This window comes from Pristis pectinata, chromosome 35, assembly GCF_009764475.1.
Source record: "Pristis pectinata isolate sPriPec2 chromosome 35, sPriPec2.1.pri, whole genome shotgun sequence".
Taxonomy (NCBI): domain Eukaryota; kingdom Metazoa; phylum Chordata; class Chondrichthyes; order Rhinopristiformes; family Pristidae; genus Pristis; species Pristis pectinata.
The window spans coordinates 15,873,640-15,900,291 of NC_067439.1; the positions used below are offsets into that span (position 1 = coordinate 15,873,640).

Here is a 26,652-nt window from a genome sequence, read left to right on the forward strand (position 1 = left end):
CCAATTAACAAACAGGCAAAGCACATCCTAAACCCTCCATCATCACACACCTTTTCCGATTGTCTCCAACCACCGTCCTGCTGTGACACCTCTATTTCCTTCCACTATGTGATCTTTTTACTGTTGTTTTTAAAGAATGGCAAATGAATTTGCTGAATGTTCTCAGCAATTTAGGTTTGCCCCGGAGGTGGACACTACAGTTGGGGTCTGGTTGCCAAGTCCAGTTGAATGGACTCCGAGCCATGTCATCATGTGAACTCTCCCTCTTCTGTCATCACTTCAGCCCCATTGGTTGACTGACCCGTCCATCCTAACACTGTTCAGCCTTTGCGTGACCAGTTGAAAGCTGATCAGATCCCACTGAATGGGTTGTGGCAATTTGTCAATTTTTTAAATTAATTAGCAAAAAGAAAGACTTGCATTTAGGTGGCATCTTTCACCTCATCTCAAACACTTTATACCTTTTGAAGTGTAGTCACTTGTAATGTGGGAATTGACAACAGCCACAGGTGCACAGCAAGCTCCCACAAACAGCAAGGTGATAGCGGCCAGTCCTGAGTAATCAGTAAAGGCGATGAAATTGGCTCTCCTTCAGTTGCCATGTCCACCTGAGATGGCAGACAGGACTTTGGTTTAATCCAAAAGGTTTCACCTGCAACACTGCAGCACTCCACTGAAGCATCGGCTGGGATTTGAACCCCCAAATAATAAGATGTAGAGGCTAAAGTGCTCCCCATTGTGCATCTGGCACTCAAAGATGTCCAAGTAATTTGATTAAATCACACATTAATCTTCTGAGCGAGGGCAGAACATGCCTTTGTGCCAATCTAATTAAACTAGTAATTAAATGCCTCATTAAACTAATCTCACCTACATGATGCCCATCTCCCTCCATTCCCTGCCCATCCATGTACCTCTCTAAGAGCCTGTTAAACACCTCTATCGTATCTGCCTCCACCCCCCACCCCTAGCAGCACATTCCAGGCACCCACCTCTCTCTGTGTAGAAACTTGCCCCCAACACCTCCTTTGAACTCTCCCCCTCACCTTAATTGCATGCCCTCTAGTAGTAGACATTTCGACCTTGGGAAAAAGATACTGGCTGTCTACTCTGTCTATGCCTCTCATAATCTTATAAACTTCCATCAGCTTCTTGCAGCAGAGTTCCAGTGTCAACTTTTCTTAATTCTTGATTAGTACAGAAAAGTTACTGCAAGACAACATTAAGTTCAAACAGAAATTGATTAGTTACGTCTTGATCTGCGTTCATTATTTGATTGTGCACGGCTGCCCTCCAGCTAGAGTTTATTGCCGAGCCTGGCTTGTTGTGACATTGATGTGTGCAGAGTGCAGACTGGCTCTTGCCGAATCTGGCAGCAAAGAGCAAAATAAATGCAACCTTGCCAACATTTGCTGATCATAAATTTGGATAGGTAAAAGTCTGGGAGTCCTGGAAGCAAGTCAGTCCCTAATAGGTTTCAGAGAAAAATATAAAACAGCATCTGTTAAACAACTTAACATGTGAAATATTGACCTAAATGTACAGACAATTTCTCATTTTTTTAAAAAAAATTCCAGCATGAAAATTGGCCACCCGCACACAGCCTTCTGATGGGAATTTACTGGGGAGATGCAGAGAGGATGTTCTCCCTCACTGGAACCAGGGATTAAAATAAGGGGTCAGCCGTTCCGGACGGTGGTGGCGAACCTTTGGAATTCTCTACCCGAGGGCTCTGGAGGCTCAGTCACGACGCACATTCAGCACGGAGATCGATAGGGCTTTGGATATTCAGGGAACCAGGGGATGTGAGGTTTGTGCTGAGATAAATGATTATCCCTGATCTCAGTGAATGTGGAAGGAGCTTGAGGGGGCAATTTGCCTACTCCTGCTTCTGCTACTTACATTCTGATGAGATCTGGATTAATCTTTAAATTTAGGTCTGTCCAGATTGAACTGGAATGGTTGATCAATGTACCTTCAAAGCGGGAGTGTCAAGTATGCAGTTAGATCTTGAAATCAAAGGATGACCTGCTCAACTGCTTTAGAATAGGTCACAGTTCAAACTGAAGTCTCCTTTCACTTGTTTAAATGCCATCAAATTGAGGAGGGTAAATTGGAGTCAGTAGGCAACCTTTAGACATGAGGTGGGTACCTGCCACACAGGGGAAAGAGATGCCACAGAGCCAGACCTCCAGTGTAAACTGACAAACTGAGTGCATGATAAACGTCTCCTTCAGAATCAGGATGGGAACAACAAGTCTGCGAGGTAAAGAGACAGAATAAGAATAGACTGACATCTAACTTAAACAGAACCCAAACGTCTTCAATATGTATACTAACTGTGAAACGATTGCAAGTGGGATAGCTCAGGGAACAACATACCTGACGGAGCATGACATCGCATGCGTCTTTAGCAAGTGAACAGCTACAGTAAACAAAGACATTAATGGAGCACTGGATATAATAAAAATAGACAAAGAGAAGCCTGGCAGTACTTAAACTGAACAGGTCGCCCAGACCAAACGGAATGCAGTCTAGATTTTTGAGGGTAGGAGATTTGGAAATACTGGCCACAGTTTTCCATTCCTCCGCAGATACAGAGCTGGTGTTGGAAAACTTGAGGATCACAAATGTTACACCCTTTTTTAAAATGGGGAGAAGGGTAAAGAGAGCAGGCACAGGCTAGTCTGCTTAACACAGCTGGCGAGGAAGCTTCAAGGAACAAAAATTCCGACAAACGTTAAAAGCCATATGGATAAGAATGGTTTAATAACGGAGAGTCTGAATTACACTTGACCAACCCAATAGGAATTTTTGTTGAGGCAGCAGAGGAATGTATGTTGTTTTATAATTTGGTGTTGTTTATAAAGAGAGTCACAAGATATTTGATAAAATTGTACATATTTTGCTTGTTAATAAAATGATATAAAAGGGGGCTGCAGAGCATGCTGACAAAATAGTTTAAGGGAGAGAAAGCAGAGAATTGTGGTGAATGGCATCAGTGGATGAGAGGGAGGTACGCAGTATCCAGTCTGCCTCTCAGGGGCCATGGGACACAGGTTTGAAACGAGGCTGACATGAGATCTAGAAATGTGTAAATATTGAGGAAGTATGTAAGTAACTTGAGGAGGCATCGACAGGTCGGTAGAATGGGCACACAGAGGTCAGATGGGAATAAACAAAGAAAAGCATGAGTTGATAGATTTTAGAAGGAAGCAGAAAATACCATTTATGCCAAATGAATGCTAATGGGAGTGCAAGAAAAGAGAGAGAGACGTACATGGGTTTTATGCACAGATTTTTGACAAGTTAACAAAGCAATTAAAGGCGCATATGGAACGTTGGGTTTTATAGGGCCAGCTGGAGTGTCGTGTCAAATTCTGGGCATCAGTTAGGAGAGACCTGGACAGGATGTAGAAGAAATTTACCAGAATGGTTCCAAGGATGAGAGATTACAGCAGTTCAGACACTGCACCATCGAGGTTGTTTGCCTTGGAGCAGAGAAGGTTAAGATTAGACAAGGAAATTTACAATCACAGTTTTGATGGTGTAAATAAAGAAAAGTGGTTTCCAATGGCTAAGGAGTCATTAGCCGGAGGGAACAGGTGACGAGCACAAAAAGTAATTGAGTGGTTAGAATTTGTAATGCAGCCTGATAATTTGGTCGATAGGAATTTGATATTAACTTTTTACTCAAAGGAGAAAACATTGCAAGGATGAAGTTGATAATCAGGGATGAATTTTAAAAGATCCACCTTCCCTGCCATAATGTTATACAACTTAATTATCCCAATAATCTTCACTGGCTTTATTTTTCTACGTATTGAATGTGAAGTGATTTTCTTAGCCTCTTCCGGCTTCCACAGTTCCAAAGGATCTTTCGCCTGTGAAAGTCAACAGGTGAATTAAAGAAAGAACTTGCATTTGAACTGTGCCTGTCATAACCTCGGGATGCCCCAAAACTTTTGAAGTTAGAGGTGGCTATAATACAGCAGCCTAACGGCAATAAGCAGATCACCTATTTTGTTTCCAGTAATGCCGCTTGAGACATAACTATCATCCAGGAGATCAGGACGCCTCAATTAGTCTTCCAAGTGGTCAAAGATGTTTGGTGTGTTCAAGTTTACCAAACTGCCTTATCTTCCTGAGGCAAAAAACAAACTGCTGAAGAAACTCAGCTGGTCAGGCAGCATCTGTGGAGGGGAAAGAAATTGTCGACGATTCAGTTCAAGACCCTGCATCAGGACCAACCTGAAATGTCAACAGTTCCTTTCCCCCACAGATGCTGCCTGACCCACTGAGTTCCTCCAGCAGATTGCTTTTTGCTTCAGATTCCGGCTTCTGGAGTCCCTTGCCTCTCCATTATCCTCCTGAGTGTAGATGTGGAACTGGGCTGAAGTAAGGGCAAGGGAACACAATAGCTTTCATTGTTACCTCTTCAACTAAGACAAAGAATTCTGGAAGAGGACCACAAGCCAGGCAGCATCAGTGGTGCGAGAAACTTGAGTCGACATTTCAAGACAAGGACACATTGTCAGAACTGGAAAAGTGGGAAGAGAAGGATGTTTTAAGTTGCAGAGAGGGAAGGCAGAGACAACAGTGGGGAGGTCCATGATAGTGAGCAGGCCAAAGCTGTCAAGATAATGGTTACTTTAAAAGGATGCAGTTGGAATAAAATGACACAGAGACAAATTGAAACATAACAGCCATATGTGTGAGAATCGGGGTTTACCTGAAATTGTTAAACTCAGCACTGAGACCTGAGACTTAGTCCGAGAAGATGATCAGCAGGTGAGGTGCTGCTGTTGTGGTGTACACAGGCATCACTGGAGAAGTGTAGGAGGCTCCACCCCACTCCCACTCTCTGGACCCCCACATCACTCCAACGGAGCCCAGCATCAGCTTCAGGAACAGCACCTCATCGTCCACCTGGACACGTTACAACCCTCAGGGTTTAATACCAAGTTTAAATATTTCAGGTAAGCCCTTTTTTCCCACAGATGTGGCTGTGTTTTGCTTCTATTTAATCTGTTTCAATTTGTCTGGGTACCATTTTATTCCAACTCTGAATTTTTAAAGTAACTTTTAAGTTGACAACTTTGTCCTGCATCCTATCTCAGACCTCTGCTCTCCCCACTGCCCCCTCTCTGTAACCTAAAACACAATTGTCTTCTCAGGTTTCCAGTTCTGATGAAGGGTCCATGACCTGAAACGTTGACTCTGTTTCTTTCCCCACAGATGCTGCCTCACCGACGATTCTCTGTTCATGTTTTTTGATTTCCAGCATCTGCAGTTTTTTGCTCCAACTATCCTTCAACAGCTTGATGCTCAAACTTTCAGTCAGGTGAATGTGTTCCTTCCATGACTGGATTCCATCTGGTGAAATATCTCTACTCACAGGGCTGTGAGAGAGAGGCGACTATATGTGTCAAAGCACATTGCAGAATGATTAATAAAGGATCAGAGAGAAAGGAATGCACTCGTCTGTCACTGGCATTGAGTCACAAAGTCATAGATTCATACAGTGAGAAAACAGGCCATTCAGCCCAGCATGTCCATGCTGACCCTCAAGCATCATTGATCATTTAGTTTCTATAGATATAAGGTATTTAGAAATACTTGTACATTGTTATCAACGAGGTAGCTTTGTTGTTGACTGACTCTATATCATGGACCGTCAACCTTTACAAATATTATTTGCCTCTACTGGGAGTCAGAAGAGAACCTGATGGAGACAAACCGCAGCTGCTGGAGGTTAGCGGGCAGTCTGAGCGTCTGCAGCAGGGAACCTGTGGTGAGGGCTACCTTTGTAAACTTACTACATTTATCAGATCAGCAATGCTGAGGGTGAAAGTACTTGGGATCTTCACCGCTCAGGCAAGTACACACTGACAGAAGGGGAATTTAGGAGCATTGCACTAAAATATGATTAAAGCTGAAAGTGGACTTCAGAGCAAGTTCAATGGGGGTAAAAATTCTGAATCATTTAGGAGAAGCCGGCATGTGGTGGGAGGTTTATCTGCAAAGATGAGTTAAAATGGTGAGTAGCCTTCTTCACCTGTTCTGAACTCTTGTCTAATGAAACTGCAATATTGGACTATTGCCATGCAAGAGAACAAAGCCGTCTCACAGCGAATGGATCAGATCAACCCTCTGCTGTCCTACCACCTCTAGCCCTATATGGTGGTGGACAATTAAACAGTCAGCAGGAGGAGGAGGCTCCAAGAACATCCCCACCCTCGCAATAGTGGGGCCCAGCACGTGATGAAAAGGCTGAAGTATTCACGACTGTGGGTACCAGAGGTACCACATGGGTGATCCAGCTCGGCTCCCTCCTGAGGGCCTCACCCATCACAGAAACCAGCCTCCAGCTAACCTGGTTCAGTCCACATGATATCTAAAGGCTGAGAGGCCTGGATACAGCCACGTTGATGGGACCTGACAATGTCCCAGCTGTAGTACTGAAGACCACTGCTCCAGTGCTGGCCAAGCTCTTCCAGTACAGTTACAACACTGGCAAAGTGGAACATTACCGGGTATGTCCTGTTCATGATAAGCAGGTCAAATGCAATCCCACTAATACTGCCCGGTCTACTCTCAATCATCGGAGGAGTGACAGAACACTTACTCATCAATACCCAACAAAGCCCAGTCAGGGACCACTTGGCTCCAGATCTCATCACAGCTTTGGTCCATGCACGGGTTCTAGGGCTGCAGTGAGTGTGACTGTCCCTGATGTTAAGGCAGCACTTGACTGAGAATGGCTCTGAAGTGCGCAGGTAAACCTGAGGTCAATGGGCATCAGTCACAGCTTGCACCAGGAGTGATGACTGCGATTGTCAGAGGTCAATCATCCCAGCCCAAGGACGTCACTGCAGGAATTCCTCAGGCACAGCCATATTCAGCTGCTTCACCAGTGACCGACCTTCCATCTGAAGGTTTGTAGTGGGGACTTTCACTGATGACTGCACCATGTCCAATTCCAAGGACAACTCCCAGCAGAAGAAGCAGCCCATGCCTGCAGCAACAAAACCTGTTCCACATTCAGGCACCGACTGGTAAGTGGCAAGTAACATATATGGCACAGCAATGCCAGGATATGGTCACCCCAAACAAGGGAGATTCCAACCATCTGACATTCAATGGCATTGTCACCGCCAAAGCCCCCACCATCAAATACCCTGGGGATCATCAATGACCAGAAACTCCATGAGACCAGCCACATAAATACTGTGCCTACAAGATCAGGTCCAAGGCTGAGTATCCTGCAGGGAGGGACTCACCTCCTGACACTCCAAGGCCATTCCACCATCTACAAGCACAAGTGAGGAGAGTAATGGAAGGCTCCACGCTTCCCACGTGCCTGGACAAGTGCAGCACCAACAACTTTCAGGAAGCTCAACGCCATCCAGGAAAAAGCCGCTTGCTTAACTGGCACCCCACCCACCACCCTAAACATTTACCCCCTCTGCCACTGGTACACATTGGCTGAGTGTGTACCATCTGCAAAATGCACTGTAGTTACTCACCCAGGCTACCCTGACCAAAACCTCCCAAACCCATAACCTCCACCAACAAGAAAGATCAGGCACATGAGAACACCACCTCTTGCAGGTTCCCCTCCAATACACACACCATCCTGACTTTGAAAGATATCGCCATTCATTCATCATCTCTGGGTCTAAATCCTGGAACTCCTTCCCCAACAGCACTGTGGGAGCACCTTCACCTGTAGCTGTGCAAGAAGCAGCTCACCCCCACGTTCTCAAAGGTGTGTACGCATGGGGCAGATCTGCCTTGGCCAGATACCCAGAACCCAACAATCAGCACAATAAAATGTCATTTTCTGGACCTCCTCTCCTCTAACACCAGACCCACAAGCACCACAGCCCTGTGCAGGATCAATGAAAAGAATGGACTGTTCTCTCTAATTCTCTGCTGTTAACATGAGTGCCAGCGGCATGGCTTGGAAGGCCCAGACCGAGGTCCAGACTGAGGTCCAGACTGAGGCCCAGACTGATGCCCAGACTGAGGGCCAGACTGAGGCCTAGACTGAGGACCCTGAAACAAATCTCTGGGACACATCCTCAGACTCTGGGTTACTTCAGGCACTCAGTAAAGTTGAAACCTCTCAGCCCATTTACTTATCGAATCCAGGCAGTTATAAGCAATGAGCTTTTTCCTTTGCCCGACTCCTCAGGAACCTCCTGTTTTTAATAGGGATCATTAAAAGGACCGTTAACTCCAAAATATTTGCTGGTATTTCTCCAGTAATGCTGTGTGTGCCTTCACATAAAACCACTTCTAAACTGGGACCACTTGTATTGTGTTATTAAAAAGACTTGACAATGGCGCAGTTCTTCTGATTTTTGCTGCTGTATAGAATCATTGTATCGTAGAATTGCTATGATGAAGAAAGAAGCCATTTGTTCCATTGTCTATACTAGTTGCTGACAGAACAAACCCATCAATCACATTTCCCAACTCTTTCCCCAAATTCCTGTACATCAAGAACTGATCTGGTTCCCTTCTGAACACCCTGAGTGATTCGGTTTCCACCTGACCTGAGCTTCACATCAAAACTATTCTCTCCATAAAAACCTTTCACTTCACACTCTCCCCTGTCTCGTAGCCAGAATGTGAAATCCATGTCTTCGTTGAATTATCCACTAATAGGAACAACTTCTCTCCTTCTAAACCTGTCCAGATCTCGTCCACCTCTGTTAAAATGGCTCTCAATATTCTTAGCTGCAAAGAGAACCATCCCAGTTAATGCAGTCGAATTGTAGCTGAAACTCCTCATTCTCTTCTGCACCCTCTCTGGGACATTCATATTCTTCCTAAAGACACATAATCCTCCATTTATGGTCTAACTGTTGTTTTTTGGAAGTTTGGTATGATTTCAATGCTTTATACTTTATGTCTCGATTTATGGATCTCAGGATCATTTATGGATTCCATGCAGAAAATCTGTGCCAGGTCATACATGCCAGCTCATAACTCATTGCCTCAGAGCATTTTTTCTCATCTTCCCTCCCCTCCGCTTTTGCCAAGTATCTTAAGTCTTTGCCCTCTGGTAACTGATACGTCCCCATCACAGCTCCCCTCCCTTGCCCCCACCACTAAAATCTCTGATTAATACCTTTCATGATTTTAAACCTCTCTATCGGATTTTATCTTAACATCTTCTGAAAGCAGAATAGTCCCAGCTTCACAGTCTTTCCACATGACTGAACTTTCTCAACTCTGGTCCAATTATTCTAAAACTTTAAAAATTTTTAAATTTCATTTATATAGAATGGTAACAGGCCCTTCCAGCCCAATGAGCCCGCGCCGCCCAATTACACCCATGTTAACCTACTAACCCGTATGTCTTTGGAATGTGGGAGAAAACTGGAGCACCCGGAGGAAACCCACACAGGCACGGGGAAAAGGTACAAACTCCTTACAGACAGCAGTGGGAATTGAACCTCGATCGCTGGCGCTGTAATAGCATTACGCTGACCGCTGTACTACCATGCCACTGGTCGGTACAATTCCCTGCATTAACGGGACATCATTCCAAAGTGTGGCAGCTAGGATTAGCCACATTAACCTACCTGAGTTCTAACCTGTAGGTTATAAAAGTTAGCATTGCTTTTGTTTTCTGTGAGCAGAATTTCAATTTAATTTGTTAACAGGTCACCTTTAGCCTTATTAACTTGGGGTTTAAGTTCAACAGCCTGTCTACAAGTCTTATGGGGTTTCCTGGGATTCAACAGTGAAACCAAGACACAGACAAAACCTAGAACCTTGAGACAAAGCATTTGGCAATAAGTAGGACAACATACAGCTGTTTTCCTCTGTGGAAAGGCACAGAACCTGTGGTGAGAGCTAACTTTGGAGCCTTACTACACTGAAGCACCTTGAAGCTCTGACCTGTCAAATCTGTATGGGCACTGCTTGTGCAACTTGACCTTAAGATGCGGTTAAGGGTCAGGAAGAACGCCACAGGACCAGCACTGGTTGCATCAGCTCCAACATGACCAGTACCAGCAGGACCTACATCAAAACGATCAGCATCAGCTGTGACAGAACCTGCAGCCTCCACACGAACAGGATCAGCATCAGTAGCACCAGCTCCAACAGGACCAGGATCAGAACAGGCCCCAACGCGACCTGTACCATGACCAGCAAGAACAGAAGCCTCAGGACCAACAAGAACAACAATCTGCTCCATGTGCAGTTCCTCAGGGAAGAGGGATCACCTCAGAGGTGGGCTGGTTGGAATCCATCCCCACAACACACAGTAACGCTATTACAGCACCAGCGTCTCAGGTTCAATTCCGGCTGCTGTCTGTAAGGAGTTTGTACGTTCTCCCCGTGTCTGCGTGAGTTTCCTCCAGGTGCTCCGGTTTTCCTCCCACATTCCAAAGATGTACGGGTTAGGAAGTTCTGGGCGTGCTATGTTGGCGCTGGAAGTGTGGCGACACTTGCGGGCTGCCCCCGGAACGCTCTATGCAAAAGATGCATCTCACTGTGCATTTCGATGTACATGTGACTAATAAAGAAATCCTAATCTTACCTGTAATGGCAGCAGGTAATTCCAACGTGTCAGAACAATGTTGTCGCTGGTGGCTGAGGGACCCGTCAGGTGACAACAGATATTCCCCACCCACTGAAATACAACTTGCCACCTATCAGCTCACGTGTGAATGTTGTCTGGGTCTCACTGCGCGCGCACACACACACACACACACACACACACACACACACACACACACACACAAATAACACACACAGGCTGCTTCGTCTGCTGAGGAGTAGCAAAAGGAATTGAATTACATGCAGTCATCAGCAAAGATCCCCACTTCTAACCTCAGGATCCAAGGAAGGTCATCCTGAGAACGGTGACCTGAGGAACTCCCGGTGCTGGGGTTATTGACCTCCGACCACCACCATCATCTCTCATTGTGCAAATTGTGACTCCAACCATGAGGAGGTTTCCTGAATCCTATAATCTCCTGATGGGATTGCTTCCTTTCCTATAATCTCCTCTTCATACCACCCATCCTCCCCCCCCCACCCTCACCCTCGTGCAGGGTTTCAACCCGAAACATCGACAATTCCTCTCCCCCCACAGACCTGCAGCAGAGTTCCTCCAGCAGATTGTTTGTTGCTCCAGATTCTGGCATCTCTTGTATCTCCAAGGTTTCCTTCTTGATGCCCAGTAACTTCAATTTTACTGGGGCTTACCTGCCCCTCTCTGACTAATTAATCAAAACACCCTCAGCGTCGAATCCCTGCTGCTATCTTCGGTGGCAACCTCCAGCCAGACCTTTCCTGGTTTTGCTGACTGGTCTGATTCTCCCAAAAAATGGGAGCAGTATATCCTTGCATATCCTGCAAGGGATCACTAATCAGAGAGCAGTCTTTGGGTGTCTACAGTCTAACCCAGCCCCCCACTCTGCCCCCCACCCCGCCCCCCACACCCTCCCCCCTACAATCCACCTCCACGCCCCACCCCAACACCTCCCGCCCCACACCCCATCCCCCCCCACCCTCCCCCCTACAATCCGCCTCCACGCCCCACCCCCCACACCCCCCGGCCCACAACCCGTCCCCCCACATCCTCCCCCCTACAATCCGCCCCCCGCCCCCACGCCCCGCCCCCTGCCCCCACGCCCCGCCCCCCACACACACTGCCCCACACCCCGTCCCCCCACACCCTCCCCCCACAATCCGCCCCGGCTTTTCCCTCACAACTCCTGATTCCACCAAATGTCATCACTGATTGGCTGTAACACCACCCTACTTAGCAAAAGTGTCCTAAGGAGAAAAGAACTACTGAAGAATATAAAGCTGAGACATTCATATCTTCAGGTGAATTAGCTACAGTGGACTAATTGTCAACTCTGTTGACAAACAGTTCATGAAGTCAACTGATGATTCCCATCAAATTACCATTTCCTCTATTTTCTGAAGAATTCTCTGTCAGTACTTTTAGTGCATTGGACAGAAATGTGAGGCTGGATAAGGATCTGTACTGAAATGTACCTTCTTCACATGCCCTTGTTTTCTACAATGGTGCATACGTGTGAGAGATTCTAAGAGTGTTCACAAAGGGAAGATCCCAATGCAAGTGTAAATGCTGATTTCTGTCGTCTCCAAGGCATTAAGTTTGAAGTTAGATGCAGGCCTAAGCACTTCACCCTTGGATGACTGGGAGGATTTTTGTGTAATAGTTTGAAACTTTATGGAAGGAGAAGTGGCATGTTTTCCATTAGGGACCAGCACGCAACCTGCAAGTGATAACTCCGTTTGGTTACCAATGAGTGTAAACAAGTCCACTGACCTTGATCCTCGTCTGATAAAACTGATCATTCATTGCCTAGGCTCTGTGGCAAGGACTCAAATGCTGAGCTCAAGATTCTTTGCCAATGTTTCCATCGCCAGCATTGGAAAACAGAAAGAATAAAGGAGAAACAAATAAATCAAGGGTTCCAAGTTTAAATCAAGAAAAGTTTGAGTTCTGTTCAGCTAGTTGTCTGGGTCAAATTTAAGTGGAGGAAGGACAGTGGTCGATTATTCCTCCCGCTGTTCCTTTTAATTTCCATTTATGTTATTTGACTTTTAAAACTATACCCCACAAGAAATAGATCATGAGTATTACAAAATAGAACAGGAACAAGCCAAGGGTGTGCAGAATGTGTTTAGTGTTCATTTTGAGAATAATGGATTTTATTAGAAACTCGTGATACAATGAGATCGTGTGAGAGGGTTAGAAAATGGCTTCAGAACTGGGAACTGACTAGCCCTGAACACAAACCTGATCCTTGTGGTGCTTTACAATGTGACGATTTCAATCTTTGATGCAAAAGAGCCAAAATAGAACTAAAATAGAACAAGAACTAATAAAAGACGAGATTCAGTATCCTATCCTGATAATTAAATCAGCAGTTACTGCTCCAATTATAAATGGGGAAAATGAACAAGCCATGGGAAAAAAGTCTTTCAAAAAAACTTTGGGCCAAAGATTTCTGCCAAGCAAAGGCTATTAGCAGTTAACCTTATTATTGCACACATGTTTTTGGTGAGGGGCAGGAACAATGTTAAATGCAAATATCTGAAGGATTTAGACCAAGTTGCACCATTCTGTGGTTAGCTCAGTGAAAACGTCATCTAACTGTCTGTCTCACCAGTGATGTACATCTAATGTTGTGAAGTTATTTTTGTTTGAGCTATATGAACCAAACTCACAGCAGATATTTAAGGTAAGCAATCGTAAGTGTCAGTTTTCTTTTAATGATATGTTAAGTTTAACTAATGGTATGTAAGGCTGTTTGACACCAAGCTGATTTTTGTTTAGAGTATCATTCCTTTTATTTACAAGATTTTAAAAATGTAATACTTTAAATGTTCAATTTATTTCTCACTTCATTTCTCATTCTGCTCTGAATTGGACATTGACTACAACTTTTAAATTTACCTCTTCCATCGTTTATCTCCTAAAGCTCAAATCTCATTGGTTAAAGTAGATTGAGGGTTGCTTGCCCTGCTCATTCAGACCCCCAGTGCCCTGGTTCCCTCAGCTTACCCTTCACTTTCTGCAGCTAGTAGTGCAATAATAATCTGAGCTGCAGGGTGTGTACACAGACACCCAACTGCAGCACCTTGTTGGACCATTCATTTAATGTTAAAAGTCAGAATGGGAGCTACTCTGTTGACAGGCAGGTTAGGCAGAAGCAAAATGGGAATTTTGAGATATCATGGGATAGAAATTCAATGTCCTAATATACACTACAATAGCATTTTTGCCTTAAATTTGATTCCATTCACTTAATTGAAACCAAATTTCACAAATGACACGCAATGTGCCAACATCAATATAATGTGTATGACTGAGGGCAAATTCCTATTGTGATACCCAATTCTGCATGAAAATCTGGAAAAATTAGAGTCCAGCCATTTGGTTTCTCCAATAATGTAACGGAAAATGCTGGTAATATTCGGCAGGTCAGGCAGAATCTGTGGGGAGAGAAAAAGGGCTAACATTTGAACTCAATGATCTTTCGTCAAGACTGGGAATAGGATGAGGTCAAAGTTTTAAGTTGCAGAGAAAGGAGGACACGAAAGAGAAGTTCTGTGACAGTGTGGAGTTTCCGATGGATTGATTGGAGCTGTAGAATGGGAACTTTGGTAAAGGGAGGTGAATAGTATAAAGTGTGTGTAGGGAGACGTAATTAAAGAGGGAGGTGAGTTAAGTCCGAAATAACCAGAAAAGGAGAGAAAACAATGCTGAATGCAAGAACTATGAGAAGCAAGTCTGGAATTCTGATTATGGCCAGTGTTGAGACCTCCAATAATTCTTTTAGTTTATCATAGATTCATAATCACATAGCAGAGAACGAGCCCACCACCCCCATGGCGACCCTTTTGCCTGTCTACATTAATCCCATCTGTCCACCATCTGCCTTCTTCACTGCCCTATTGACCTGCATCAATTGACACTTTCTGGGACCTACGGACTTGAACCCCAATGTCCTTAATGCCCTACCATGTCCTACCCCGATTTGACTTCGCAAAATGCCTTGTCTATTTACGTGCCTATCTCAATGTCTCTTAAATGTACATCTGATTCCACCCAGCTCCTGATACCAACTAGTCTCTGAGTAAAAAAAAACTTTGCCCTTAAATCCCCTCTAAAACTCCTTCCTCTCACCCAAGACATACGTCCTCATGTTTCGATAACACTAACATATCAGAAAAACATTCTGACTACCTGGCCTATCAAAGCCCCTCCTAATTTTATAGACCTCCATCAGGTCACACCTGAACCTCCTTCACTCCAGGGAAAATGAACGCACCTTCTCCAATCTCTCCCCATAACTGAAGTCGTCCAACCCTGCCAACGTTCTGGTGAGTCTCCACTGCACCCTCTCCAGCATAACTACATCCTCTCTACAGTGTGGCGACCAGAGCTACACACAATACATCGTGCAGCCCAACCAATGTTTAGTAAAGTTGTAACATAATGTCCCAACTTTTATATTCTGTGCCTCTGACCGATGAAGGCAAGCACGCCATGTGCCTTCTTCACCACCCAATTGACCTGTGTTGCCACTTTCAGCGAACTATGGACTTGAACCCCAAGATTCAACATTCATCAACATTCCTTAGTGCTGAGCATTTACTGTCTATGTCCTACCCCTGTTTGACCTCCCAAAATGGTTCACGTTGCACTTGATAGGATGAAGCTCCATCCACCAACATTCCAGAGCATTAAATGAGTCAGGCAAAGTGGGAAGTTCTAGGTTGGGAAAAGGAAATCTCCCTGAAACTCCCATCTCCATTTACTTTTCAAAATCTGTAGAACCATAGAAACATAGAACACTACAGCACAGAAAACAGGCCATTCGGCCCTTCTAGTCTTTATTCCACTAGTCCCATTTACTTGCATCCAGTCCATAACCCTCCAGACCTCTCCCGTCCATGTATCTATCCATGTGTCCATGTAGTTGGGAAAGACAGGATCATGTTCAACTATAAGTCCCTGGAATCAGAGTTGATGCCCATCATCACATAAATTAAAGATCTTTTGGCCATGATAACAGTGGAGTGGTTTCAAAGAGCAGAGTGGAAAGAATGGTGTGGGAAAAGTGAAAATATAAACCCTTCATGAGAATATAGATCTCGACTACAGGTGAAGTTGATCATTTGGTTCCATAAAACAGCCTTAATTTGCTCATCGCAGAATGTTGATGCCTCTTGAATAATGCCAGAGGCACCTCAAGCTACGGAACCTGCAACAGATCCCTCAGGATAAGGGGTCATCTACTCAGCACTGAGAAGAGGAGAAATCCCTGTTGTAAACCTTTGAAATACTCTACCAGAGGCTACAGATTGTTATCTTGATTGTTACAATATATATTGTTGAATATATCAGTTGTTATATTCAAGAGTGAATCTGATAGATATTTGGACACTAAGAGGAGAAGGGATTTAGGGACTGACTACAGAGGATAAGGCGCAGGGTCTGTTGTAGTACTGCATGGTGGAGCAGGTTTGAAGGGCCACCCAGCCTTCTCCTCAGCCCATTTCTTGTATGGAAGACACCAGCTTCCTCCACCAATCCACTGGATCATGTCTGACCTGCTTCTTAAATCCTTGGTTCCACATTTTTGGTCTCATAACCCTTTGTACATTTCCCTAAAAAGATCTGATCAGTTTACACAGCAGCTTATCTTATCCCAACCAGTAAATCAGTCCAAGTCATAGTCATAAAGGGATACAGCGCACAATGAGGCCCTTCAGCACACTGAGTCCATTCTGTCTATCAACCACCCATATGCACTAATCTCATATTATTCTCCCCAGATTCCCATCAACTCCTCCCAAACTCTACCCCTCACCTACACGCCAGGGATAACTTACAGCAGCCAATTAACCTGCCAACCTGTGTGTCTTTGGGATGTAGGAAGAAACCGGAGCACCTGGAGGAAGGGTACAATGTGCAGGCTCCACACAGACAGCACCCAAGGTCAGAACTCAATGTGGGTCACTGGCATCATAAGGCGGTGGCTCTACTAGCCAGGCTACTACTAGCTGGGACGCTACTAGCCGGGCCACTACTAGCTGAGTCACTACTAGCCGGGCCACTAGTAGCCAAGCCAATACTAGCCAGGCCACTACTAGCTGGGCCGTTACTACCCGGGCCACTACTAGCCGGGCCACTACTAGCCAGGCCACTACTAGCTGAGCCACTACTAGCCAGGCCACTTACTAGCTGGGCCACTACTAGCCGGGCTACTACTAGCCGAGCCACTACTAGCTAGGCCACTACTAGCCAGGCCACTAGTAGCCGAGTCACTACTAGCCGAGCCACTACTAGCCAGGCCACTTACTAGCTGGGCCACTACTAGCCGGGCTACTACTAGCCGGACCACTACTAGCCGGACCACTACTAGCCGAGCCACTACTAGCCAGGCCACTACTAGCCGGGCCACTACTGGCTGGGCTGCTACTAGCCAAGCCACTACTAGCCGGGCTACTACTAGATAGGCCACTACTAGCCAGACCACTACTAGCCGGGCCGCTGTGCCACCCCAAGTGAAAGTAAATCTGTTATTTCTGACAGCACCGTGGTTCCTTTTTGTCCTCAGCGGGTCAGACAGCATCAATGGAGGGAACTGGGCAGTCAACGTTTCAGGTCAAGACCCTTCATCTTGACGAGTCCAGATGAAGGGTCACAACCCAAAACATTGATTGTCCATTTCCCTCCACAGATGCTGCCTGACCCCCTGAGTTCCTCCAGCGCTCTGTGTGTTGCTCCAGGTTCCAGCATCTCCAGTCTCTTGTGCCTCCCTTACGGTCCCCTTACTTTTGTCTGCAACCCTTTGGCATGGAGGACGACTTGTCTTCATTTTGACACTGTGGGATCTGAGGTGAGTGAGGAGCCCTGTGTGGGACCTGCAGACTGAAGGTGGGGCGGGAGGTACCTGATGAGGTTGGTGGGTGGATCATTTGGGAGGTGGTTGTTACTCCAGTAGCCACTTACACTGGGCTTCAGGTTCCCAATGCCACCCTAAATGCTCCTTCTCCTGGCTGAGTAGGAATGAGACAGGGATTCCTGGAATCAGTGGGAATTCAAGGAGGCTTTGAGAATGTCCTGGAATCTTTTCCTCAGTCTACCTGGTAATTACTTCCAGTGGTGGAGCTCAGATTACAGTTGTCCGCTTCGGGAATCTGGCATCGGTAAGGGAATTATAGAGTGCAAAAAGTTCTTCACAGCTGGTGATGTCGGCCTGGGAGAGAACGCTGACATTGGTGAACTTTGCTCAGTGGGTTTGGCGGGTTTTGTGAAGGCAGTGCTGGTGGCCTCGTTCCAGTGTTTCTCCGGCAGACACAGAGTCACTAACAAACTGCTTGGGGTTTCCACGGCTGTGGGGCAGGCACAGATGTGTGGCAGCAGGGGTACAGGATACTGAATTAAAGTGTGGGACAGTGGTGCAGCTAGTAAGCTGCTGCCTCACAGTATCGGATTCAATCCTAACCTCCAGTTCTGTCTTTGTGGAGTTTGCACGCTCTCCCTGTGACGTGGGTTTCCCCCGGGTGCTCTGGTTTCCTCCCACATCCCAAAGATGTGCAGGCTGACAGGTTAATTGGCCGCTGTAAATTGCCCCAAATGTGCACAAGGCCTGTAGATTCTGGGGGAGTTGATGGGAATGTGGGGAGAATGGGTAACAGGGGAAACTGTGGGGAGAGTCGGATTTCTATGTAAGCTGGCAGAGACTCAGTGGGCTGAATGGCCTCCTTTCAATGTCGTAAGGACGCATGAGAACATATTTGCCAGCAAGCTGTCTCCATTTGCCTTCCTGTTTTCAGGAAGAACAAGTTTTATGCCTTACCTCACCATAATGTCCCCACGTAACCCAGGCCAATTAAATTCTCTCACCGTTGACCTGCAGGGAAATTTGTAATTTGTACCAAGTGTAAGGTTTCACATAAACCAGTCGATATGTTATTAGTGATGATGTTTTGTGGAACACGTTCTGACGAACACAGCTGTCTGCTCTTTGGACTGTGATACTTAGATCGCTCTGAACACCTGAACAAGAAGTCGAGTTCAGCTTAGCATCTCTGGTAACACAGCTCAAGCTGCTGAGTAAACAACATCGATTCTATGAATTATTTCTCCATTACTGAAACAATATGAATAGGATTAATATACTAATAGTCTCCCCAACATTTGTTGCAACAATACATTTATTCAAATACATCAATGGATGCCCAGTGTGCAGAGCTAAACAAACTTAATGAGTTTGTATCACACTTTGCAGACAATTTCATGAGCTGATTTAATGTTTTAGAATGGTAAGTTAACATTGCCTTCTCAGAATCTCACTGGCAGTTTACTCCAGATGTGACAGACTTGCTCATATACAATCCATATCTTGGACTGTGCCAGAAACTGAAGCCACTTCTGCCCCCAAGTAAAGGGTTTTGCTGATGTCATATTTGGTATTCAAAAACTCTTAAAAGTTGAAGTCTGAATTGCTCACAAGTTAGATCCAGCAAAATGAATGGGAAGTGGTCTTCACTCAGTACAGTTAACACAGCCAGATACTAACTTTTGGATATTGAAGCAATTTATATAAATGTCTGGGCTACAATGCAGAATGCAGTGACTGCTTCAGTGGAAAATTACAAGGCAGTATGCCAAGACTGAAACGGCATAACAGAATATGACCTCAAAGATGAGATGAAAGTATATTTTTATATTTGGAATCATAGTAATACAGCACGGAAACAGGCCCTTCGGCCCAACTTATCCATGCCAACCAAGGTGCCTCCCTGAGCTGGTCCAATTTCCTCCAAGGTTCTCTGTCCATGAACCTGTCCAAATATCTTGCAAACATTGGAATTGTACCTACCTCTATCACTTCCTCTGGCGGCTTGTTCCACACACCCACCACCCTCTGTGTGAAAAGCTTGCCCCTCAGGTCCCTTTAAATCTCTCCCTTCTCACCTTAAGCCTGTGCCTCCTAGTTTTAGACTCCTCCACCCTGGGAAAGGGATGGTGACCGTCCATCTTATTGATGCCCCTCATGATTTTATAAACCTCTGTAAGGTCACCCCTCAGCCTCCTTTGCTCCAGGGAAAACCTTATAGAATTCTGTGTGATCTTGTGTAGCCTGACTCATCGGGATGTACCCAGCAGGGCAGATTATACAAGTGAAAGAAGGAGGGAAGTAAAGGATAACAGGCAAAAGTGGGCAGTCCTGACTCAAACAGAAAGAGAGTGTGAGTTATTGAAAGTCAGAACTTGCTGCAGGCTGCACCGTGCCTGGACATAAGATCAGGGGTTGCTCCGTGAGCCTTGTTGAAACAGTTCAGGAGGTCACAGACAGAGTGGGTATGGGATGGTGAATTAAAGTGACAGGCAACCGGATGCTCAGGGTCACTCCAGTAGACTGAGAGCAGGTGCTCCACAAAGCCATCACCTGATTTGTATTTGGTCTCTCCAAACTAGAGGAGCCACACTGTGAACACTGGATACAGTGGAGGGAGTGCAGGTGAACTGCTGCTTCACCTGGATCTGGGTCTGGGTCCCTGCCTGGTGGAGGGAAGAGGTGAAAGGACAGAGTTGCATGGGGAAGTGTTGCACGAAGAGGGAGTAGGTGGCGAGAGAGGAGCAGACCGGGGAGTCACAGAGGGAGTGATCCCCTTGAAATGTTGGAAGGGAGAGGAGGAGAATATTCTGACCTTGCTGCATTCTATGACTGAATAAAAACAAAGGCGGATATGAAGGGCGTGGGTGAGAATTATGGACTGTGTTGGACAGTCAGATGAAACGCATTTTGTTAGAGGTGACTATGAGGGAGGGGCCGGAGGTTTCTGAAGGGATGGCTGGGTTCCAGTGCTCACTGGACAAGTGGGCATCAGCAAACGTGCAGAGATGGAAAGGAATGAGCAGAAGGAGGACATTCAGTCCCTTGAGCCTCCCACTACACTGTTCAATAAGGCCGCGTCTGATCCTGCAATGGATACATTCCCACCACCCCAACAATTCCCACAGTACCAATCCCTCGGTGGCCATAGATCCATAAACCTCGACCTCAAACATACACAGTGACGTAACATCCATACACCCCGAGGTTGGGAATCCACCCAAATTGCCAACTCTCTCACTCACTGGTATAATTTATCCCAATGTGTATCACCACACTTCCCTGCATGATGACCCAAGTGCCATTTGGCTATCTCCTTCCCATCTCGGAAGATAAAAATAAAATGCCTTGCGAAAGGATGGAGGCAGATCCTGATTAGATGAGTTACTAGTAAGTCGGCCAGTGGATGGATGAAAGTCCCGGGAACTCCTACACCCTGGGCCAAACCCACCACAACTACACTGACTTCTTCAGTTCAGGAAGAAGGCCATACCCCACCTCCTCTTAGGCAGTGATTGCCTGCGTAACATTTTAGGTTGGGCATAACGTTAGAATAACAAAGTCCACCTGGAACCTCTGATCAACCAACTCAGCCCAGCCATCCCCACAACCCCGGGATTACTTCTGTCTGTGTGGGAACCGGACAATGTTCTGCTTTTCCAGAGCTGCACGCAGCACACGCTTTGTGTAAATCTGTAGGCAGTTAGTGACTGCATCAATTAGTTTAATCGAGCTACACTGGGACTGCTTGTACTTGATGTTGCAACAAGTGAAACTTTGCTCTTGGAAAACATAGCAGCAGCACTGATGGCCACAGGATTATTGAAGTGGGAGTTTGACTGTTAACATGTCAGCAGAAATGGAAACTCAAGGGGATGTCAAGGTCCCTGATTAGCATTTTGGCTTCCAAGAAGAGGAAAGGGTTCAAATAGATGTTTGAGCTGTGTGCCTTTGGAGTTTGTCCAAGTTGAACAAGTAATAGGATTTCTCATTTTGATTCCAATATAAATTACAATCAAAGAGGATGCTTTATTTGACTTAGACCTATCCTGATTAATCACTGAGACAAAAGATAGCTGGGTTAGGGCAAATTACAAATAGACAAAAACAATAAATTGTGTATTTCATTGAGAAGCTTTCAAACTAAATTCCAAGGAGCTTATTTCAAACAAACAAAAGCCATCATAGATGTAGTGAACAGAGAGAGGGGGATAAAAGTCAAACTATCCCTCATGACGATCTCAGCCCTGGAAGAAATTCAAGTTTTCCACAAACTAGTTCACAGGACTGCTTGGTGTAATCATCAGAACGAGATCTTGGAGCAAAAGTACTTCTGGGAAGTTAGTCCTCATTGCTGGTCATGGCAGTGGTAAATTCACCTCCAATGTCAGATGGTTGTGGGTTCAAACTCCTACTTCTCATTCTCGGGAGAAGCAGCTGGAATCGCCATATGTCTAGAATGGAAAGAAACACTTGCATTTACATAATGCCTTTTACAACTCTGGGATACCTCGGAGCACTATATACCATTGAATGTTGTACTATGGATTTCCACTGTCTCAGCCCTAAGAACCTAAATTCCTCCTAATCTGCCTTGTGAGACTCTTCTTAAACCAATGTCAGTGACCAACTTTTAGCCCCCAAAAATAAAACCTCCTCAGGAGGCAAGGTGTCAGGAAACAGACACATATCTTAACAGTGGCCTAGGTATTTGGGGTTTTATGTGTTTTTAATTTTCTTTGTATTTTAGTTTTTTCAATTTTCTTAAAGTTTGTAAAAAGTTTTAATAGTTTTAATAGCTTTAGAATATTTGAAAAGTTCAGTGATGGGAAGCCTTGGGCATTGTTACGTCTTTTCCTTTCCATGGTAAGGGTATGAGAACCTCGGGGAGGGTGGGAGAAGGGTGTCAGAGCCAGAGGTGATCGGGATAGAGTGTGAGGAGTCAGGACATCAGCCACCTGTAGGATAGGAGGTGAAACTGATGAGTCAGGGTGGGTCCAGTGAATAGAAGTACTGTATGGGACTTACCTCAGTGAGGCTCAGTCTGGTGCTGCCCTCCGGATGGCGATTTCTCCCAAGACAACATTGACTAACCTCCCCCCCAGCAACACTCCAAAAGGAGCATTGTGCGTAACTGTGAATCTTCAGCAGATGGACTGCTGCAGTTCAGGAAGCTGGTTCATCCCCACCTTCTGAAGGGCCATAAATGAAGTAACAAACTAAACATCACGTGAATGGATAATAAGTGCAGCACCACACTTTAGGAAGAATGTGAAGAACATGGATATGATGCAGAGAAGGTCACTGAGGCAGACAGCACAGAACCAGTCCCTTCGGCCTGCTATAACCATACTGACCACCAAGTACCTACCTGTGCCAATTCCATTTTCCAGCACTTGGTCCGTAAACTTCTCACAAGTCGAGTAACGAGTCAAGTTTATTGTCATATACACAAGTACTTGTGTGCACAGGTGCAATGTAAAACACTTGCAGCAGCATCACAGGCACAGTGCATCAGATAAGCAGCATTCACAAGAAAAACATAAATTAAACATTTTTTTCAAGAAAGAACACAAGTAGAACAAGGAAAAAACAGTCGATTTTAGTGCAGAGTGATCCAAGTGGTTATAGTGTTGCTGTACCTTGGTGATTCAAGTGCTCATCCATGTTCTGAGAGCCTCTGCATCCACCACTTCTCAGTGAGTGCGTTCCAGATCATAAACGCCCTCAGAGTGGAAAACTTCCTCCTCAGATCCCCCCTCAACCTTTTACTCCTCACTTTAATCCTCTGCCCTCTGCTCTTAGACCCCTCCACCTTGGGGAAATCTATTTACCCGATCTATGCCACTCATTATTTTGTGTACATCAGGCCCCTCCCAGCCTCCTCTGCTGACTAAAAGGATACCAAGGATGTGGAATGTCAGTTATGTTATGGGTGTGGGGTATTATGGTGGTTAAACTCCCAAAACCTTGGTTAATGACCTGAAAAAGCAAGTTTGAATCCAACCACAGCAGCCAAGGAATTTAAATGTAATCAGATAAATCAAAGCCAGTGATAGACCTGCTGCATCTGTGAACACCACCCTTACCTATTCAGTTCTACTTGTGGTCCCAGACACACAACACTGGACAGTTTAACACAGTTCTGATCTAAAGTGGAGAATAGACACGATACCGGGGTCTGGTTGGGACTGTCCCTCACAGAAGATAAACACTGAGCTTCCTCACTTGTCCACATCTTGTGAATGGATAAATTGAAACAAAGTGGAGTAATTGGAATTATTGTCTTCAGAAGATGAAGGGGTAATTTAAAAGAAGTGTTCAAACTTATAGTGGGTTTCATTAGCATGAATATGGAGAAATTATTTTCAGTGGCAGATGTTGGTACGTCACGTTTGGGAGTTCACTGCTGTGAAGCTCCATATGCATGAGGCATGGTACTGTTTGGTACTGAGCAGACCTGACACACTCAGTACCTTGCCTCTATACAGGTGGGGGCTGCAGGAGAGCCAGTGATTCGGGTTCCATTTCCTGATCTGGCACATCACATTCAAGGTTCTGTGAAGTGGGCCTCACAGGTGGGGGCTACGGATACACAGAAAAAATTACATCAGTAACACGAAATGTGCATTGCGTTGGATGCCACAGTATATATCACACTACATAATATATATAGGGTTGGGCATACATTCGTTCACCAGACACATGGACTCCCCAAGCAAACAAACTCACACAAACTTTATGATTTTCAACCACGTGATTTTTTTCTTTGAAGTTTAATTGCTCAGCACACAAAGACATGAGACTACGTATTCCAATTTCTAGGCAGAGGCGTTTTCCTTGGGAAATCTGTTTGGCACAGATACTGATGTATTTATACTAAATTAATATGGGATAACATCTGTGATCAAAAAGTGCGGAAAGTAATTTGATGTGACCAAAGCATCCAGTATACAGCAAACTAAACCCCCCTTTCAGAAGCCAACAATGTTGCTTGCATCAGCCTCTCTAACATTCTTTCTTTTCTCTTTGCAGCATGTTTTACAGTATCCTTGTCTTATTTATCATATCTGGACTCTTGTGCGGCGAAGAGACAACTGGTCGTGGAGGAACTCGCGGGGCTTTTCCCTCCCCCGGGAAGGGATGGTCCGGGAGGAAGAAGGACAAAGAGGACGTTTTGGACTCCAACCAAGCGGCTCTAATTGTAATGGATCGGCATTACGTCCGCAGGGACTGGTGCAAGTCCCACCCTCTCATCCAGACCCTGAAGGAGGATGGTTGCATTAGCCGCACTGTAATCAACCGCTTCTGTTACGGGCAGTGCAACTCGTTCTACATCCCCAGCCACGAGTACGGCGGGGAACCTTTTCGCTCCTGCTCTTTCTGCAAGCCCAAGAAGTTCAATACCGTCACGGTCACTTTCAACTGCCCTAGCCTCCATCCTCCATCCAAGCGAAGGCGGATCCAGTTGGTGAAGGAATGTCGGTGCATCTCCATAGACCTGGAGTAAGGGCGAGCGGGAGTTGTAGAGAAGCTGCTGTCTGTTTACAGAATGGCACTTTATAAACCCGGGAAAGTGGCCCCATGGGCAAGAAACTCCAAGATGGGTATAAATGAAACCTGTCAGGGTGAAACCAAACATATCCATGCAGTTGGCAACTGTTTAAATAAGTCATTAAATTATGTAAATGTTAAATCAGTCACAGAGTCTAAAATATAAAGTTTTTTTTACAAAGAAACATGTGGTAATCTACCGTGAAGAAAGCATTATCTGTTGGCCAAAAGGGAGTCATCCAGATGAATATTTATGATGGCAAAAACAAAATCTGCCTTAATAAGCAAGCTGCCTTGGCAAGGCTGTTTCTGAGCACACACTTAGTCTGCCTGTGAAGGACTCCAGACCAGACCCAATGTGGGTTCAAGCTCTATTGAATGACGATTTTCTTTCATTTTAGGCAATGCTTTTTACTTTTGCAAATGTGCCATTGTGTATTGTTGAGGGGAGGGACAGTTGTGCTATCATTTGAAATCACAATAACCAATAAATACAAATTGTTACATCATGAATGAGGGTGCTTTCTCAATGAAATCCTGTCATGGGAGTGCAATAATCCCAGGTTATTAGGTTTGAAACTTTGCAAACCTAGTTAGTTACTTCTGTTGATCAGAAAAATGGAAATCTGGTCAAGGAACCTTTTATTCAACCAAGTATCTTCAGGTATCACCAGTCACTAGCCAACCACTGAACCTAACGAGGGCCAAGTAACACAAGAAAACAAATGGAAGTTTATCCCTCTGTGAACTGTTAATTTACGTTTCCCGGTTCAGACTGTGTAGGTGCCTCTATCACTTTCTTGGTATTGGTATTGGTATTTGTTTATTATTGTCACTTGTACCAAGGTACAGTGAAAAACTTGTCTTGCATACAGTTCATACAGATCAATTCATTACAGAGTGCATTGAGGTAGTACAGGGTAAAAACAATAACAGAATACAGAGTAAAGTGTCAGCTACAGGGAAGTGCAGTGCAGGTAGACAATAAGGTGCAAGGTCATAACAAGGTAGATTGTGAGGTCAAGAGTCCATCTCACTGTATAAGAGAACCGTTCAATAGTCTTATCACAGTGGAATAGAAGCTGTCCTTGAGCCTGGTGGTATGTGCCCTCAGGCTCCTGTATCTTCTGCTTGATCCGAGAGGAGAGAAGAGAGAATGACCCAGGTGGGTGGGGTCTTTGATTATGCTGGCTGCTTCACCAAGGCAGCGAGAGGTATAGACAGAGTCCATGGAGGGGAAGCTGGTTTCCGTGATGTGCTGGGCTGCGTCCACAACTTTCTGCAGTTTCTTGCGGTCCTGGACAGAGCAGTTGCCATACCAAGCCGTGATGCATCCAGACAGGATGCTTTCTGTGGTGCATTGACAAAAGTTGGTGAGTGTCAAAGGGGACATGTCAAATTTCTTTAGCCTTCTGAGGAAGTAGAGGCGCTGGTGAGCTTTCTTGGCCGTGGCGTCCATCTTTAAATCATGTCAAAGAGGCTACTCTGGTTTCAGAGCATTTTTTGATGATAATGTGCTTACTTAAAATAAATATTTTGATTCAGTTTATTAAGCAGTTGGATAGTGAGGGAGGTTGTCAAAGGGTTCAGTAGGATATGGAACAGCTAAAAATGGGCAGAAAAATGGCAAATGACATTTAATATAGATGTGTGAGGTGGTGCATTTTGG

At 45.2% G+C, this 26,652-nt stretch overlaps 1 protein-coding gene across 6 annotated transcripts in view; it reads left to right on the forward strand.

Moving 5' to 3' along the window:
* LOC127586357 (gremlin-1-like) overlaps nucleotides 1–25,488 on the forward strand; it is a 107,261-nt gene extending 81,773 nt beyond the window's left edge. For 4 of the 6 annotated variants that reach the window (XM_052044251.1, XM_052044250.1, XM_052044254.1 and 1 more), the window contains exon 2: nucleotides 24,465–25,488. In XM_052044251.1, coding sequence (XP_051900211.1) covers nucleotides 24,466–24,939 — 474 coding nt within the window. In that variant the 5' untranslated portion in view covers nucleotide 24,465 and the 3' untranslated portion in view covers nucleotides 24,940–25,488. Of the gene's footprint in view, nucleotides 1–13,098; nucleotides 13,254–17,264; nucleotides 17,424–24,464 lie in introns of those variants that run through there. The other 2 variants (XM_052044253.1, XM_052044248.1) reach the window with 2 other exon arrangements.
* Nucleotides 25,489–26,652: the final 1,164 nt, after the last annotated feature.